Raw genomic sequence first — 20,259 nt, forward strand, 5'->3', positions numbered from 1 at the left:
ACACTTGTCATTGAATGCAAAATGTACATTGAATAAGATTTTTCAACTTTAAATTTTGTTTTTTTTTTTCCCTCTTTTTTTTAAAAAAAAAATCATAAATGTTGTTTTGAATGTGGTTAAAAATGTTACATATGAATTTTCAGAGCTTGCAAAATAGTCACCTGGTTGCCAATGGCAACCAATAAATTTTGACTGGTGACTATATTTTGTTTTTTAAATATGATTAACAATTTTAGTATTTTAATATTTAGGTGATAAAATTGGTTTGAGAATTAATCTAGAATGATGATATTTTTTCCAGTTCTCATTTGTGTTTTTAATAATTCCAATATGAGAATAATAAAATAAGAATAATGATAATGAGGATAATACAATATGAATAATAATAATGAGAATAATACAATAAGAATAATGAGAATAATACAATGAGAAAAAAAATCTAACTTTTTTCATATCTTTTCTCTCACATTTGTATTCATCAATTTTCAGATTGTATGTTTTTTAATGATATCTTGTTAAAAAAAAAATAGAAATTTGAAAAAATCAATAAAAGTATTCAAATATCATTCAAAAACCACAAGGATTTAGGATGAAATCGAACTAACATATTTAAATATCGATAGATCATAACTCATACAGGATTCGAGATTTATTAGTATAATAGTTTTGTATTAAAAATATCCGGATTTTAAAAATTCTTTAGAAATGCATAAGCATAATCGCTAAAAAAGCAATTCGAAGAACTTGAATTTACGATAAAAGGAGTGATCGAATATATGTGTGAAAAATTTGGTATTAAAATGCACAATTCAAAGTTCACTAGCCATAATAATATCCAATTTAGGATTATTTGAATTTCATAAAACTATGTAAAAATTTGTTACAATAATTGCTGAAAACCACAAGAATTATGATGAAATATGCACAAAATCTAATGAATGGGATTGAAAATTGATGGGCGCTAGCTTACCTGAGCAATTCGAGATTTATGAGTCATATTAGTTTTCCATTAAAAATATTTGAATTTTAAATATAATGTAGAAATCCATTGACATAAGTACGGAAAAAAATATTGAACCATGTGATTTTACTATGAAAGCGGCACAAATTGAATGTGTATGTATGTGAAAAATTATGATAGTCAAATACGACTTGAAGTTCACCAGCCATGATAATATCCGATTAAAAAAAATCAGGATTTCAAAAACCATGTTGAAATCTGAAACAATAATTGCTGAAAAAACATGTCGATTTGTGAAGAAATCAATGCAAAATTCAGCCCAACAGAATATAATCATCTAAAGACATAATGTAAATTTTCCGTGAAAAAATAATTTTCTATTTAAAAAGTTAAAATTCATTTCAAGAATTTTATTTCAGCAAAAAATTAAGATGACGAAGCATTTATTTTTGTCCACTGCATTCGAGTGATTTTTTTTGTGTACTCAAGTAAATTTCAGAATTTTCTTTCTAAACATTCCGGGTGACACAGATTTAAATTGTGACCCAATTAATAAATTTAAGTAATAAAATAATCTCAGGTAACATATGTATAAATATATATTTAATTGTTTTACAATTAAATATATATACATATTATCTGAGATTATTTTATTACTCAAATTTATTAATTGGGTCGTAATTTGAATCTACAACACTTATTAATTGCACTTATAGATTATTATTATCGTGTTTACATTTTGTTCTCAATATACTTATTTATTGTAAATCTTTTAATTTTTTTATTTTCAGACAAAATTGTTGTCAGTTTTGGCCTTGAAAAGGAAGAATATACCATTACTTGTTGAAAAATGGCAAAAAATAAAAGAAGAGCAAGAAAAAGAAGATAAATCTGATCGTTCTTAGAAAGTAATACAAATAAGTTATTTATGTATTTATTGTGTGTTTATTTATCTCACTTAACTCTCTTATATATATATANTTATATATATATATATATATATAATATATATAGTGGAACCTCGGTTTTGCGTTGTCTGTTTAATATGTTATCCTGCTTCTTCCATAATTTTCTGCTGGTCTGTGAAAATTGCCAATATCGATAATGTTAAATTATCCCAGATTTTAAGCTGTCCTTTTAAAGAAAATCTCGCATTATATGTTTTTCTAGCAGATAAGGATAATTTTATTCTCTATAAAGCTCACACAAACTTTTTCTATGTTTTTTTAAAGTGACCTATTTAGTTGCTGTTTGTAGCTTTTGTGACATTCCTTCTATTCTGTCTTTTTGTCTGAGAGAGGATTTCCTTTTTGAGACAAAATCAGATTGGTGGTGGCATGGGCAGAGCAGGGGAGGATGGATGGTTAAAGGAAGTATGGGAACCTAAATTGTAAAATTTGCGAGTTTAATTTTTTTCCATGAAACAAACATTTGAATCTTGAAATCATCCGATCATTTAAAGATATTACACTAAATAACTGGTCAGGTAATAATTTCTTTTTCTTGATTTTGGTGAGCTGCGAGATGCTCCAAAAGCAAAAATAAATGTTCTTAAAGCACTGAAGTTGATTTCGGCAGTGTCGACTTTGGCTTCACTTATCAAGCTCTATGCCTATCCTCTCTATGCACTGAATTGTTAATTAAAAATAATACTGTAGTAATGACATTCATTGTTATTAATTGTAGCTATTTTTTTCTCCCTTTTTTTAGGTTTTCTGTTACAGCGGAAAATGACTTTATGAGGCTTATGACCAATTATGAGAAAAATTAATGGATTTGTTTTTTGATTTAATAATAATCACACACTCACACACACATGTAAAACATTAAAACTCTCTAGAAATTCATAATACTAAGTATAAATGTTTTTTTTCTTCTCATATTATGAAATTCTTCTAAAACTTGCTGTTTGGTTTATCTTTTTACTTCTTGTTTTGAACTTTTCTTGGTTGCTTTTACTATCTATCCATTATGATTTTAAACTACTGGAATGATTTATAGTATTTTTTAATATCAAGGAAAAGTGTGATATATTTTCATAGGAGTTTTTTGTGGATACAACACATCTGCTTTTGAACCAGTGGAAGCAGTTGCTAATTTTGTTAGATAGGATGATTTTTAATTAAAAATGGTTGTTACTTTTGCCGTATATCAGATACTTTTCCCTTAAATTTTTCAACTATTTTTGAAACTTGTTTAATTTACACTAATTTTTACTTCAACTTATTAGATAGAGCTGTAGCTTATATATATATTTTTTGATTCAGTAAGTAACAATTTTAAATTCAGTTACTAGGGCATTTTGCTTCTAAAATTACTAAAAAAAACATATAAATATATTAATTTTTAAATGTTGTGTAAACATTTAAAAATTAACTTGACTTGATTTCTTCCAAAAGGTCATTTTGATTGAGACCATTCTCTTATGTTTTAATTTCCCACTTAGTTTTTTTTATGTGCATTGCTGTCATTCATAACTTATTTATATTTGATATTTAACTTAAAATTGTATTTTATCACTATTTGAAGACTTTTCAAAAATGTTCAAAATTGAATGTACTTAAATTTTTTTTCCGTGTTTAAGCTGGAATTGTGATATTTAAAAATTCCTTTCACCCTCTTGAATCTTGTAAATACTTGCCATTTAAAAAATGTGTTTTAATATTTTTTGTAATGCTATGAATACTATGTCTTTTATAAAGTATTAAGTTTTCCTTAGCTTCAAATGAACTTGATTTTGAATTCTTGAAATTTATATTTAAATTGTAATCCTCATTTATTTATGTTTATACATTATGAATTTTTGTTACAATACAAGTAGCTCTGTATTTATGTCTAAGTTAATGTTTGTGTTTTGTAACATTTTGAAAGACCAATGCTTAGATATCACACTCTATTATATGTGTATGTGTAAATGTTTTTAAGCACTATTTTTAAAACTTTTTGATCTCTGTAGAAAAATGTATATTTTTGTGAATTTCATAATAATTTACTTATAACTGTTCATACATGTACATATATCATAATTTTTGTAGTGCATTATGTAACTAAGTTTGACTGCCTATTGTTAATATTTATATTTATTATAATTATTTCGGAAAATATTTAGAATTTTATTTTGTGTGGATAAAAATGCTTCTACACTCTGTTTGAATAAATATACTTTGTTTTTTAAAAAATAAAACCATTTGATTAAGATTTGATAAATATTGTTTTACATTTATAGTCCTATGTAGTTTTTTCATTATTTAATAGTACGTAAATATTGCATCCCACATAATAACATGGAAACAAAATATTTAAATGCGACTTGATAATAAAAAACATTTTTTGTACTCCTTAACTTTAAAATTAAAAGATATTTTGCTAGTTAAAATCGATTTTTTACTACTGTAAAAGTCTATTGTAAAATTAAGTTTTTAAAAACGTATCTTTATCTATTTTACAGGGAGACATAAATTAAATGATTATAATATTAAAATTTCAAAGATAGTGCTATTATTAAAAACTAAGCTGTTTTTTTATAGTTTATTGATAAAAGCAGTAAATAATATTTTGATTTATCTTGATCTCAATTACTTAATCAAAGTTCTATCGTATATATCTAATTAGAAATATTTTTTACAAGATTAAATTTTTGCAAAAACATATGATTTTGTTCAAACGGTCATTTTATTATAGGCTATTCAACGAATTTCGACTTTTTCTTTGTGTTTATGTATGAGGTAAGAATTTTTCGCCACTTATTTCAAGGACGGTCATCCCCTTATAATCATGCATAATCACAGTTGACAAGAAAAAGCAATACTTTATTGGAGAGCTTCTTACAATGACACTGTTGTTTGCAGCCACATTGCAGAAGGTTCCTGCTGTTGATTTCTTTCTCTTCTTTTTGGATAAAGATGAATAGCTCTTTGATGTTGCCATACATTCTGAAACTGATTTTCTCAAATTCACCGTAAAATGTCGCTTAACATGTTCTTCAATTGCGATCAGCTTCCTTTATCACCAAATATTGCTATTATAATTTTTTTGTTTATTTTCTTTTATTTACAAACTAAGCCATCGCTTAACATCACTATATATATATATATGTTCATTAGGGCCTTAAGAAACTGAAATAGTTGAAGCAAAACTAAGAAAATAAATGCATTTTATTACATTCATATTCATCACACCATTCTATTTCAATAGCTCCAGATATCTGGTAACAAAATGTTTAGTTTTAAAATTAAAGATAATTACAATATTGATGCTATGGTTTTGATGATGATGATGTTTCCCCCCCTTTTTTAAAGACCACCTGAACACTGTTAAAATATTAAAATGCAGATCTTTGCTCTACGAGCATAAAATAAAACTGAAGCATAATACTGAAAATCAGGGCAACTTGCATTTCCATGCGCTATGGAATGATGGTGAGGAACTAGTGTAAATGCCCTGGAATCTGCAAGATTCCAGGGCATCAAGATGATGTGACAATATTGAAATTGAATTTATATTGAAGATTCCAACAATATGTGGTAATAGATGCTTTATAGTATTCTTGATAACGGACATATCTATAGTGTTCCAGACTAAATTTTATTTATTATAAAAATTATTGACAGACACGAAATATTTGCTTCAAAAATATACAGATGGTAAAAAAAAGTCTACATGTTTCCAGCACTTGAAAAGAGGCGCCCATTCTGAAGACTCGCCACGCGTAAATGACTTGTGACTAAAATTCTTTTGTGCTCGAAACATGTCGAATTTTTTTTTTACCCCATTGATATTTTTTCTATAGCCAATGAAGTTTTTGTCTTTCAATTTCTTGAGATTATTTATTTAGTAACACAGTATATTAAATTAAAATACCTAACGCGATATTTAAATACGTAAGATAATGGTAAAGGTTCCTGGATTGAAATATTACCGATAATTTATCACAAATTTCTAAAAATTCAATGCCTAACATTTTTTTTATTTTTGACTGCTAGCCTTAGAAAGTTTTTAAGGACGTCAAAAAATGCCTGCAATTGAAATTTAAAAATTCAAATGAGGCAATAGAATGACTTCTAGCCCTAAAAAATCAAAGTTAAATGATTATAAAGCCAATTATTTCGAGCAAGTTTATGCATCCGTTTTACTCGAAATTTTTGAAAAGTATTTTCTACTTATTGATCCAATATTCTAGATTCATTTTAATGTGTACTTCTGAGCATATTTCGATTGAATTAGTTTTTAATAGTTTATTATTTTAATTTTCTGCTTAAAATTACAAAGGTATGATTTCATAAGGATAATCGGCTTTTTACCGTTTTTGCCCCACTCGTCTTCCTGCTCTCAACAAAATGAAGGAATTTGTTAAATAAATAATAGTTAAATTGTTTTCAATTATGTTAAGCAATAAACTGTTTTGTCCAGACAGATTTCACCTCTGGTTAACGAAATCATTGACAGTGTTCAATAGAGTAATTACAAAAAGGCCTTAATATTCTTGTCTCCTTATGGCAAAATATTATATAAATTTTATTCATAATTTTTGAAAATAAAAAGCATAATAAAACTAATCAATGAACATAGTAACTACAACTATAGAATAATTTGTAACCCAAAAATTTCTTAATATATTTTATTTTAGTGTTTAAAAAAGAAGAAAAAAAGGTCTTAAGTGAGGAAAAGAACAATTTTTTTGGATGATGATCTTAATAACCGCTTGGCTTTAGAATCATTTTACTATTTCCTATTTTAAGTATTTGCTGTTTAAGAAAATAAGGCATACCGAGGATTTTTTCTGATTATAAATTATAATACAATTATATGTTATGATGCTAAAATTTAGAAATAATTTTAACTTTTTTAAGCATATTTTTGCAACAAAGCAAAAGCACCAAACAGAAGAAGCAGATCGCTGTAAATTTTTATACGTTATAAATTTTACATTTTTCATACTTAATAACGGCAAGATCGAAGTGGTGAGAAAGATAATGAAAATTTTATCATGAATCTGAGCTCCCCCGGGCCCGAAAACTTTTTTCAGTACACGAACGGAGTTCGCGACTGACTCGGACTGAGCCCGTCTCATCTCTATTGTGGTTTAATGGCACAAAAGCCGGAAACGGCTATTAACTCAATTACATGGTGGTAATTCGTCGAAACATGTTATTCAGCATAAAAGTCTATTAATCTAATTACCTGATACATTACAATATAACGAAATGAAGTTTTGAAGGAAGAAAAAAAAGAACATGGTCTAACTTTGAGACTTCTACCTTCGTAAGTCCCGCAGTGGACTGATCGTTAAGACACGGTTCCCAGCAGATCACTGAAGTCAAGCATCACTGGCTGCTGTCAGTGTGCGGGTGGGTGACCACTTGGATCAGTCTGCGTAGGGACCGAGGGTGTGCGGTATTGGTCCTCGTTAAACTGTGCTACCGTAAAGTGCTCGACTTCGCGTGCAGGTCGTTGGGCTACCGAAGCGGGGGTGCCATCCCTTCAGCAGAAGATCAAAATTGTGATGGCATGTCTTCGGATCATCCTCAGGGATGTTTCCCAGACCGTCGCCAATAGCCCGTTGTGCAGCTCTAGTGCGACGTGAATTAACAACAACAACAACAACAATCTACCTTAGTAAAAAAGTATTTAAAATTACAAAACATTTTCGGCTTATTTCCCTCATTTCACCCGATAATTGCAAAGATCGAAATGAAACTTTTATTTTTAAATTTTTTCTTTTATCTTATAAATAACACGGTCCAAGTCCGAATCCGGATCCGTGAGCTCAAATCGAATGAAGTCGAATGTGTATTTGAATGTTATTAGAATTTTTTTTTTCACATGAATTAATCTACAGAGATGAATTGGCCCTTCCAAATATATTTATGGGAAGAAACTTTTTCTGTTTTATACTTTTTTATTATTTCGAAATTTCAATAATTGCATATTGTTCGAATAATTCTGCTATTCCTACCCAAATAATACTTTTTATACTAAATATTTTTAATTTTATTGAAATGAAACATTTAATAATTTTATTTATATTTTTAACCTATTATAAGTGAAGTTCGCTAGATTATAAGTTACATTTTCTTTAGAATAGGGAGTATTTAGGAAATTAAAAAAATTTTAAAATATGTATAGAATAAGAAAATTTCTATTCCATAAACTTCAAATTTTAATAAATTTTAATTAATTTTAAAAAGGTATCTACTTTAATTAGCTTCGAATACGTATTCAATAACATTTCATCCTGGCTCACAGGACTTAATCAAATCGGCTGTTAAATTCATATAACCTTTAAAGCGAACATCATATAACCACTCTGTTTTTCAGATTTGCTTAGCAATCTTAAAAAGACTTATGTCTGGTGATAGTTTTTCCGGTGATTTTTTTCCCGAAATGTTTTAATTTATTTATTTTTAACTTATTTATTTATTTTTATTTATTTATTTATTTATTTATTACTATTATTATCAACTTTTATTTTGGAATTTGTGATCTATAACAACGGTTCCTAATATTTTCTTACTGCGGAACCTTAAATGATCGACATTTTCTTTAGCGGAACTCCGAATTAACAAATTAAGTTCATTAGCAATTATTAGCATATCAACTAATAAGACTACTAATTATTTTTAAAATAATTAAAGTTAAGAAAGACTCTTGCTGTTGGGCTAAAAGTGGGAGATTTTCCTTAATGCTGGTTAGTTCCATCAAAAATGTTCTCCACGAAGGCTAGTTTATCCCAATACTTGTTTTAGGAGTTAATTTGCCTTCTGCATTAGGTTCAAAATTATAAGGATATGGAGTTGAACATTGATAGTCGTAAACTCAGAATTGAGTCGGCTGTTCAACGGCGGTTATAAAATTGAAATAAAATGGGAAGAATGAAATTTTTTCATCGTTTAGCAAAAATAGTCTTAAAATTAAGTTTAATGTCAGGCAGTGGAATTCGTCAGTTTGGAGCGTCATTTGATTGAGCTCTAAATCTAGTTTTTTTTTATATATGCATAAGTTAAAAATAATATTAAATAAATAATAAGCTGAAAAAGACATTAAGATAAACTCAGTTATGGTATCGTTGAAATGAAAACAAAAGAGAATTGTTGGAAACGTTGAGAAAAATCCTCAAAGAAACATATTTCTTTGTTGTTGAATTTATTTTATTTAGAATTGAAAAGCTAGACGGGAAATACTAATGCAATTTTGAATGAAAGAAATACTAATGAATGAAATGAAATACTAAAGATTTGTTGGAAACGTTGAGAATAATCCTCAAAGAAACATATTTCTTTGTTGTTGAATTTATTTTGTTTAGAATGAATTTATTTTATTTATAATTGAAAATATAGACGGAAAATACTAATGAAATTTTGTGTAAATGCATATATGCTTTTCATAATTCATTTAACACACTTATATAAAAATTACTACGCGTATCTATATTTTAAAAATTTTGCTATTAGTATTATTTCACTAAGACATAAAAATAATCCTAAAATTAAATAAGTGATGGATTATTGATTGAATATAAATGTAATTAAAGATTTCAAAAATCATTGCTGTTGAAAAATTTCTAACTCTCAGATCCTCTGTAACCTTTCTACGGAACCCAAGCCCTAGATCTAGAGTTACGCGGAATACCTTTCGGAAACCGTAGATTCAGACTACCATGTATCCATTGTCTATTAAAATTTTTTAAAAAATAAACAATTTATATACCATCACGGTAAAGCACTTACTAATACGAGAATTAATTGAAACAAAGAAATAAGTGTGTAAACAAAATCGGTAAAAGATAGTTTCAAACTATACCTGCCATACTGATATTCATAATGTAATATCAAAGAGGCCTATGAGGAAAGGTTACACCCATTCTCAGTTTCACTTTCAACGAGTTTTTTAATTATTTTTTTATCAATGTTTATTCCATTTTGATCTAGAACATCAGTTTGAAGGGTCAGTGACATTATTTCACAAAAAAAAAAAAAAAAAAAAAAAAAAAAAAAAAAAAAAAAAAAAAAAAAATGCTTTATTCGCTTTCTTAGAAAATCTGAAGAAAAACCACATTACGAAATTTAAGGTAACACGAACGATTGGCTTCGTGAAGGAAAGAGGCTCTACAAAGGTATTAATTACCAGCTTTTGTTTTCTGTTCGTAAATATAATGATTTTTATAAGCGATGCAAGGAATGGTATAAGTGTAGATTTATATCCACTACTTTATTTATTTATTTTGTAGATATAAAAAAAAAACTTTTATTTACAGGTGAAGATTGAAGACTCAGAATTTCTTGAAAGTGGCAATTTAAATTTTAAAAAGTGAAGGACACTTTCCAATGACATTAATGAGGCAGTAATTTTTGTAAGGAGTCACAGTTCTGTGGGTGGTGTAAAGATATGAAAGTTAATGAGAAGTGAAGGATACTTCTTTAAAGAAGGCCAGAAGAGTTGAGTTAGAGTAGCAATTATATTATTTCTGCATACATTTATTTCATTATTTATGTCTTTGATTTTTTGGCACAGTTCACTCTTTTACTGACATAACAAATTGTTATTTTATTTAAAAAAAAAAATTAAAGTTATTTTTGAGTAAGAATTATTATTTTATTTTCGCCTTTTGATTTACTCAGACTTGAAGCATATCAACAATAAAATAAATATATTTTAGAACAAAATAAAATTATTATTATATTCAAAGCAAGAAATAATATTCAGTTTCTATCTATCCCATCAAAAAGTAAGGTGAAGCTTTCAAAATGTTAACAACATATAAAGAAAAACGTTATTAACAAAATGGTGTGCGGATCTTATTTTTTTGTGGTGATTAGGTAATCGTTCGATTTTAGGTTTTGTGGATTAAAAATCAGAGAGCTATATTTTTTAAAATTAATTTTACAAAATAACTGAATTCAGAAGAGGAATTAAGGAATAATGTAAAATTTTTTGTTATTCTTCTTCAAAAACTGTCGTATTTTTTAAAAACTGCGAATCAGATTTATAAGGTTGTTTGCTGGAGATAATCGTCTAAACTACTGAAATAGATCATATAAATAACTAGTATTATTTTCGATGGTATAAACTAACTTCATGAAATTATTTTAATATTATAAATTGTTTCCATTCTCGGTAATTAGAAGATATTTGTCGATTTTTTCTGTAGGTGCGAGGAAGATTAGAGACATGAATTTCCATAGTCATAATGATTTTCATAGTCCTAAGCACTAAATTATTAAAACTGTTAAATTTTCATAAAATTGTTTTGTAATTTTCACTACTAGGAATGAACTATTCTACATTTTTTCAAGAAATGTTTATTTTAAGTTTTCAGTGATATTTTAATTTTTCAAAATAATGTATCGAACAAGAGGATTCCTTATAGGAGAAAAACCTAAAATTAAATAAAATGTTAGTTATCAATCTATGAAAGGTTGAAACAGATAAAAAAAAAATTTCTTCAAATTTATGTGTATACGCACATTACATGCATACTAACATACAATATATGTACTACATATGTATGCATGTACATATAATTTATACATTGTTCGTATACTTGTACATACAACGTAGGTAAGTACGAATATATTATGTAATAACAATATATGTAAGCATATAAACATTAAGCTTTTTTTTCTTCTTATTCATGCCAGCATTTATATACAGTGCTCGTTCGTGTATACATACGAATACGCATACAGCGTAGTTAAGTGTGCATGTATGTACAATATATTTACTTATTTATTCGTGCAGTATTTTTACAATTATTCGTATTCGAGATTGTAATCGTTAGATTATGATTGCTGGTAAAAATGACTGCTTATAATCGTACATATTGATTACATTGATTGCTTAAAATTTCCATCATTTGTAACCATATACCAGTTATCGCGTCTTGAGATTACAGATGATCATAATAACTTTTTATCTGAAATCGTTACTTGTAACTTATAAACATGATTGCAAGTAGTTTATTACTACGTAATTTTTATTTGCAGTTGTCACAATCGTAGTCAATTAAGGTATTCCGTGCCCATTTCTGTTAAGCAGTGAAATTATTCACTTATTCTTGACTAATGAATAAAGATTCAAAATAATGAATGATTTATTCTTTATTCAAAATATTTCTGACTAATGAATGATTTATTCTTTATTTAAGTATTTTTGACTAATGAATAAAATCTTTATTCATTATTCAAGAAAGTTTTGAATAATTATTCATTATTTTTTATTCATTATTCTGAATGAAGAATGCCCATATCTGATGCACGCATATGGTTAAATCATAATAAGCAAATTTTAACTGTCGGTTTCTCATTAGAAAATATAATTTAGGTTCCATTTTCAATATCAACAACTCACTATTATGAACATTTTTTGGAATTTTTACAAAAACGATCGAATTTTCATGTCTTTATTCACAATAACAAAGTAAGAAGGACAAAGTAAGAATTGCTGTCATGCATTTCTTTTTTCAATTGAAACAATTAAAAAGGAAGAAATTGATGAAAACTTCGAAAATTTTAGTTAAGGGGAAAATTAGATTGTAAAATCATCATTTTTACCTTTAATTATTGTTATTATTGTTTCAAACATGTGTTTTTTTTTTCAAAAGTACTTTTTCTTACTTTCCATCTTCAACTTGCAAAATTCATAATAATTTCATCACTATTAAAATAGTCCAACCGAAAATTTTAAGGAACTAAAGGTTGAGTCGTTGTAAATAATGACTCAAGCTTAATTTTAAAATGTTTATTGTTTTATAATACTTTGAAGCATCAGAATTTTTGGTATGCACCTGATCTTTTAGTCTAAGAAAAATAATAATTGAATTTGTGTTATTAGGAGTTGCCTGTGCGAGAAGATACACTGTAAAAACTGTGATGCAATACTCCTCCGAGTTATGTGCTGAACAATCCAAAATGCCCTTTAAATGAACTCTTTATTTCAGGTTAACACCAAATCAAGCTTTCATATACACTTTAAGTTGTGTAGTTTGAAATCTTAACTATTCCTAACACCGATAAAGAGGAGCACCCAACAGTGAGATTACGTTCATATCATCCTTTCGCAGATTATATTTTCACCTCTGAAAACTCCTATGTTGACGAAAATTGAAATCGTCAGATACCATTTTCGATTTGATTCTCGGCTACTGTGGTTGTTCCAGTTTTATTTTTCACTTTTATTTTTCCTTTTTATTCGCAACTTCACATTTTCTGTTTCAAATAACTTTTGTCTTCCTCATTCTCTTCTGGTAAGTTTTGATAATCGGTGCATATTTTTGAATAATCGTAATATGCCGACTTTTATTACCATCTTCATATTTTTTGAAGCCAATGAAGTTTTTATCAATAAGTTTCATTTGAATCTCGATCATTATTTTAATCAGAATCTTATGCTCGTAAAAGCAAACATTTGTATTTTATTATTTTAACGGGGTTCATGCGGTTCTTAAAACATCAAGGAAACTATGGCATCGATATTGCAATTGTGAAGTTATCCTTAATTACAAAATTAAAATTTCAAAACTTAAGATTTTGTTTACAAGACATTTGGCGTTATTGAAATTGATCAATAAATCATGTGATAAAAGCTGATCAAAGACATTTGTCATCGTAGTTTTGTTGCCATCATTTCTGTTTTTTAGGAACCTTAAGAGCTCTGTTTAAAAGGAATCTATTGTATCAGATATTTATATGCATTGATGGTATGAATAGTAAAGTAAGTTTGTAATAAAAGAAATCAAGCATCGAAATTATAGTAGCGATATATGATGATACATGTAGCTGATCGCAATTGAAGAACATACTGAGCGACATCTTATGAATTTTACATTTTACGAATTTGCGAAAATCCGTTTAGAATGTATAGAAGCATCAGGATGCTATAAGCAAATTATCTTTATCCAACCACACAACTCACAAAGCTGGCAGAATGAAGCGATTTTTTTAATAATGAAAAATCAACAAGATCAACGAAACATCAAGATTGAGTTTTGTTTTTTGACTTACTCTAAAGGACTCAAAATTAAAAGATTTCACCCTTTATAATTCTAACTTTCGATGTGATGACCAGATTTGCACGTACTAAGACTCAATTTAATGGTCAAAGAGCGCAACCTTAAATATGTTTATCAATCAGAGAAGACGATATTTTACACAAGTTTATTAAGTTATGAAGTTATGAAACCAGACACAGTAACCCACTTTTACTTTTTCACTGCATTAACAAAACTCCTTCTGATCCAAAGGATTCAGATTTTTGACTCACAAAATCCAAAGCCACAATCTGGAAAATACAATAGTTTAGTCAGGAGAACGGTCAAAAGTTTGGACCATTTAATACGATACATAATGTATATATATATATATCTANGCTAATTATATATATATATATATATATATTATTTTTAATTTCACAGTTTCTTAGCACCAGTACTACTTAACACCAAAAGTAGTGAACAGTGATCATTCTAGATGTTTCACTACTCAGGAATTTTCTTGGTTCTTGGTGTAGGGAAATGCTCAGTGGAACACTTCTACCGTAGATACCACCATTTTTTATGTTCAGGTACACGAAATTTCTTTAAAGTGTGGAATTTAGTTACACGTTTTAATAAACCGATTAATTTAATTATTCAATTATTTACTGTTACTAATCTAAAAGAAGTTGAAGACATGAGCATACATTTGCTGTTTTAAAATACCAAGGCTTATGACTATTTTCGTTGAATGCTTACATTTCATTCACAAAACAAAAAATAAGAGGTTGGTTTAATATAGAATTAGCTTCACTAACTGCTTAAACGCTAACAGAATCAAAAAACGATTCCTAGTCTCTGGCTCCATCTTCATATTAAAAGCTTGTCATGAAACAGTGATATGACGCTTATTTTCCAAAGGTGACACTTTTACATCAAATTGTTTCTTAGTATTGTTTACATATAAATACTTCACAAGGTTTCGGAATTTTTCACTAAGTGACAGCACAATACACAGAAACACATTTTTGTCTTTATGAAAACTATGGTGTTTTTCGTCAAAAACACTCTCCTGAATAACTGCAAAGTGGGATTCATCATTATTTTGTCCCATGCCCTTGAACTGTATTGACTATGATGATAGCAACATTTAGAAGAATTGAAAAATAAAGTTAAAAACGTAAATTAGAAGTTAAAAACGTTCAGTGATGAACTTTCTTTTTCTCTCCATTTTAAAATTTTAATTTTATATAGTTAAAGAAATTTTATAAAAAAATTTTTTTTTGTATATGCCAAGTTTATTGCACATAATATGAGCTTGATTATGCAAATAAGTTCAAATTAGTTTTAATTAACTTCTACTGAAATTAAGATGGTTTCTTTTCAAAAACTAACCCTTTCTTTAATCTTTATCATCTATTTTTCATGCTCTAATAAAATACCACAACCATGCTTTTGGAATTATTTGAAGATATTCTTAACCTAGTTCGTATCGATTATTTATTCATTAGATATCCCGATATCCCGATTATTTATTCATCAGCTTTTTAAAGAGAAAGAATTGTAAGACTTTCTTTTTTATGAGTCTGAAAGTTCTTTAAGCTTGCAAAACAATAAAATCCTCTAGTCATTGACGTTCATATTTTTATTATGTTTTTTAACTTCGGCATGGAGATGAGCTATGTTCTCTAGAATATCTACAAATGATTTTCCTTTAACTTTTTTTCAAAGCTTTCTTATTATTGTTGTGAAAATAATTGGCAGTAAGCTTTTATGAAAGTGAATTAAATCTCCATTATTTACAGTTTCTAGTTTGTGGTAAATGAACAAAGTTTCCGTTAATACCCGCCCAAATTAAGCATGTCATTAACTATTTTAAGCTATTATTTTTTATATATTAATAAAAAAATTCATGTTCGTGACATTTAATTTTATGAAGTCAGTATTTCCCTTTAATTAATTAAGAACCTGCAATTATCCTGCTAGAATAAATTTTGAAACATTTTTCGAAACAAGATGGCTTATACAACTTCATATAATAAAATCGTAATGAAGAACCCTGAAGTATTTATGTTCTTAACGATATTTTGCTAGGCCTTGCGATTTATTTTTAAATTGTAAGTATGAATCTACCTAAAAATGATTATTATGTAATCGGAACCAGTTTGAAAAGAATTTAAGTTTCCATTTGAATTTTATATATTGCTCAGATTATTTTAGAAAAGTAACTTTTATTTAATGTAATACAGAAGGATGTGACTTGATAATAATATAAGCGTGATACAACACACAGAAGTGGTGTTCCCCTAAGTGTTTCACTGCATCAAGATTGTTCTCTTATACACTACTTGGTGTAAAGTAGCCGTCACTAATTTTTTTTCTCTTTTGTATTCAGTAGCGCTAAAATTTAAAACAGTAAGATGCAATACATATAAGAGTTAATTTTTTATTTTTAAATTTATTTTTACGATGCAATATATAGTAAGGAGATAAGCTCGTAAATCAAACATACACTTAGCGCAGAGAGAATATTAAGACGAATGCGAACTAGATTTAACAGAATGGCAACGGATAGAAATTATACATGATAAAATCACTTGGTGCATCCCCCAGAGATTTAAAAATTAAAATATAATTTGAATTATAAGATATAATTTGTTTATAATTTGAATTATAAAATATAATTTGTTGTAAAATATAATTTGTTTTCCTTATAACACAACTAACAACATACATACGTATTTAAACGGAAACCTTTTGCTTTGGTTGATGTATAGCAGCGTCGAAGAGTTCCAATAACTCACGCCAGCTTGTATTAAAATGTAAACAATCTAGAGACAATATTCAAAGCTCACCAACATCGGTGTTTTCGGAAGTGACCTGATATAAAGTGCTTCTTCATCCAATTTTTCAGGAGAATAAACATCATATTCGGAGAGTTATTACACCGTAGTTTTTACAGTGAATGAAAATGTAGCCAATCCGATATTAATTAGTAGCTAGGCATAAAATAAAAATAGCGGTATACCTTGAATAACTTTATACCTAATGATAGGATTTTTATTATTTTTACTATTTATATTTTTAGCGGATTAGAATAAAAATTCCAATTATACATTTCATACATTCTAAGGAACTACTGAAAAAAATGGTGCCCAAGTGGAATTTAACAGAATTAAACTCTGTTACAAGTTATAAAAAGACCATTGCGTTATAGGATTTAAGTAATCATCCACGACTGCCTGCATTCTGCTTTATTTCGTTATCAAATTATACAAATATGCTTTCTTAACAATATGAAAGCTTTTAAAAGTTAAACACGCCAGACAAAAATTTAGTTCATGCTATCTTTTACGATATAGTCATATAATTATTTAAAAAAGGTTATAGTTTCGTAGTCTTGCTGGAATCCTAAACTTGGCGACACATATAGACAAATACGGAGAACATTCTTCATCAAAAAGAAATAACTATATGACGGTGCAGGAGCACTGGATTTGATTGGGCCACTAAAAATGGTGGTCTTATGCTCTTAACAAATTAAATGCGAGAAAAAGAATTTTAACGTTTGTTTCGCCGGAATTGTAATGGTTGTTAACGTTTGTTCGCTAACGTAACTTACATTAGAAGAAAATCGTCTGCGAGAAACAATATTTATTATTCTTTCATCAGTTTCTTTAAATGCGAACAGAAAGACGTACATTTGTTGCGATTTTCAGTTATTATTTTTGATAATTTTTATTAGGGTTCATGGATTATTTTGATAATAAGAAAGTAAGCAAAAAGGAGGCTGTGCAACGTAGTTTCAAAAGTTGGCGATGTTGATATGCGTTCGCGATGGGAGCTTGGCTATCATTTTCCGTGCACTTACATACAGACAAACTCTTTCCATGGGGATAATGTTTTTTTTCTTCTCTTTTCTATTTTAAGTTACAAGAGAGAATAGTAACAATAATAGTATTGTTAATTTATTGCTAGGTAGTATTAGTTAGGAATAATTATTGTTAATATTAGTTAAGGATGCACATTGTCCAGACACACTAGCATACAATAATATACAGAAAAAAAAGTAAACTTCAAACAAGAGTTTATAAATTTCCGTACATTATTTGTCAGGAAATTTAAAAACGTATAATATCGTAAAGTTTATATCGTAACGAAAAAAATTATACATTGTCCTTAACGTAACTTACATTAATTTAAATAATAGTGAAAAAAAGAGATGAATTATGATGGCAATAACCATCAAAATTATTCTGAATAAGAAAGAGAATATCTAATGAGATTTTTTCCTCGATTCTGTATGACCGTGACCTGTGAGTTTCATGGCTTAGACAGAAATAAAAATTACTTTTAATCAACTTTTTGTCTTAGGCGTATTAAAGTTTGAAAGAGAATGAATGAATTTAGGTAAATGAAGCTGTCATTGAAGTAATTTAAAGTTGGACAATTGTGCAATGCATTAAATGATATTTATTGACCTCTACGCTCGAAAATGACATTACTCTTTTTTAACTATAATTTTTTTGCTATAGATTCTTTTAAAAACATGTATGATTAAAGAATATTTTATCAATTAATATTATCATGTATATCGATTAGTTTTAATTTTTCCAGTAATTTTTTTTCGTCTTGTTAATATTGTTGCTTTCAAAAGATTCGAAAAGTAAATATATTTTATAAAAACCGTAAGTTGCAAATTCGCTACTTACACCGGATAACTCTAGATAGTTAGGTAAATTTAATTTAACAATTTGGTGTATTATATTTGAATATATGTAATCAAGAATAGGCTGAAACAAGTGGAAAAATATTTTTGTAGCAGTTGAATTTTTGGAAGAAAAAAAAAACATAAATTTGATATTTGAAAAGTTTTTAATATAATGCTTCTGATTTATTATTTTTTTGGTGAATTTAATGAAAATTCAATAGAATAAATTTTAATCCAAATTTTATTAATTAACCTTTTTATATTTGTCAGATGTAACCATTAAGCCGTCGAATGTCGGAAATTCCGCGAAGACCATCCTTAATATATATTTTAAAAATCCTTGGCAAAAACGAAGACAAAAGCAAACACACTTTGGGGTTCGCGAAGATAACATAAAGAAAAGGAAGAAAAAATAAAAACGTTTTCGAAATTTGATGAGTAATTGTTGAGGTAAGCGAGAATATATTTGTGGTTGTTGTTTCTAATGCGACATGCCAATACCAGCAAGCCTGCTTGGTGAAACCAATCGAATTTAAGGTAGAGGGGGTGCATTTCTTGTTTTTGAACTCTTGAAACATGCCAGCTGTTGAATAAATAATCCCAAGAAACTGAAGCTTTCAGATATTTCCTGATTAAAAACTTAATTCGCTTCAAAAATGTATAAATAAGAAATAGCAGTTGACATGTTTTAAGAGCTAAAAAACAGGCGCCCGTTTTCAAGGCTTGCCAGACGTAATGAGAAGAAATAAAAGTGATTTGAAAAATGAAATGAAAAGTTGTAACAAAAAGATAGAAAAATTGAGGTGAGAAACAAAACTAGAAGAAACACAGTAACCGAGATGAAAAACAGACCACAGTGGCTAAGAGAGGCAAATCAGGCGCTATGGAGAGGTGGTGTGGTGAGGAATTAATGTTGTTAACAAGAGAATCATCATCCATATGAATAAAACAAGATTCCAGGGCATCAAGATGAGCTGATGTGACTGAAGTGGAAATAATTTTGGCATTGTCGGAATTGAATTTATGTTAAGATTCCAACAAAGTACAGTTAATAGTCCAAAAAATCTGATAATGCCAAAATTATTTCCACCAAAATTTTTAAGCTAAAATTATATTCTTGAAAAAGAATATTATTTGAGCGCCTGAATCATGTTGACTGTTATTTCTAATCTGTACATTTTTGAAGCGAATGAAGTTTTTTAATTAATATCTTTCCGCTGCAGTTCCTTCTGGTTATTTATCTGATTTCTTTCATAATCGAAAAATCTACTCTAACTTTTATATCAATCAATTTCTAACTAACTATGGAGCCCAGGGTAGTTATCAGTCATAAATGTTCGGGAAGGACCCGACTGTAAAGTTTGCAAGAGTTATGAAGATATCGAACACATACTCACTGCCTGCTCAGTTTATAATGATTTAAGAATTATATTTTCCCGAAAAATTTCAACTTTGATACCATTAAAAGAAACTGGAACAAAAAGAAAATAATAGAGATTTTTAAAAGACTTTTTGGATAGAGAATTGAGGATTTGACCAAAACTGATCCTTCAATAGTATTCCCTGGATGCCTAGTATGGGAGGCGGGACAAGTTTAAAGCCGAGCTTTTGATTATTTAA

The 20,259-nt window shown here is 28.0% G+C and overlaps 1 protein-coding gene and 1 long non-coding RNA gene across 2 annotated transcripts in view; one reads left to right on the top strand and one right to left on the bottom strand.

The window, feature by feature from the left end:
* Positions 1-4,168, top strand: part of LOC107448531 (formin-binding protein 4) — a 56,907-nt gene extending 52,739 nt beyond the window's left edge. Inside the window, exons 16-17 of the mRNA XM_021147919.3 lie at positions 1,753-1,869; positions 2,672-4,168. Of these exons, the coding sequence (XP_021003578.1) occupies positions 1,753-1,866 (114 nt within the window). The 3' untranslated portion in view covers positions 1,867-1,869; positions 2,672-4,168. The remainder of the gene's footprint in view (positions 1-1,752; positions 1,870-2,671) is intronic.
* The window catches only part of LOC139427071 (uncharacterized), a 61,380-nt gene that overhangs the window by 8,748 nt on the left and 32,373 nt on the right, over positions 1-20,259 (bottom strand). The gene's annotated exons all lie outside the window — the stretch shown is intronic.

Source organism: Parasteatoda tepidariorum, chromosome X1 (assembly GCF_043381705.1).
Source record: "Parasteatoda tepidariorum isolate YZ-2023 chromosome X1, CAS_Ptep_4.0, whole genome shotgun sequence".
Taxonomy (NCBI): domain Eukaryota; kingdom Metazoa; phylum Arthropoda; class Arachnida; order Araneae; family Theridiidae; genus Parasteatoda; species Parasteatoda tepidariorum.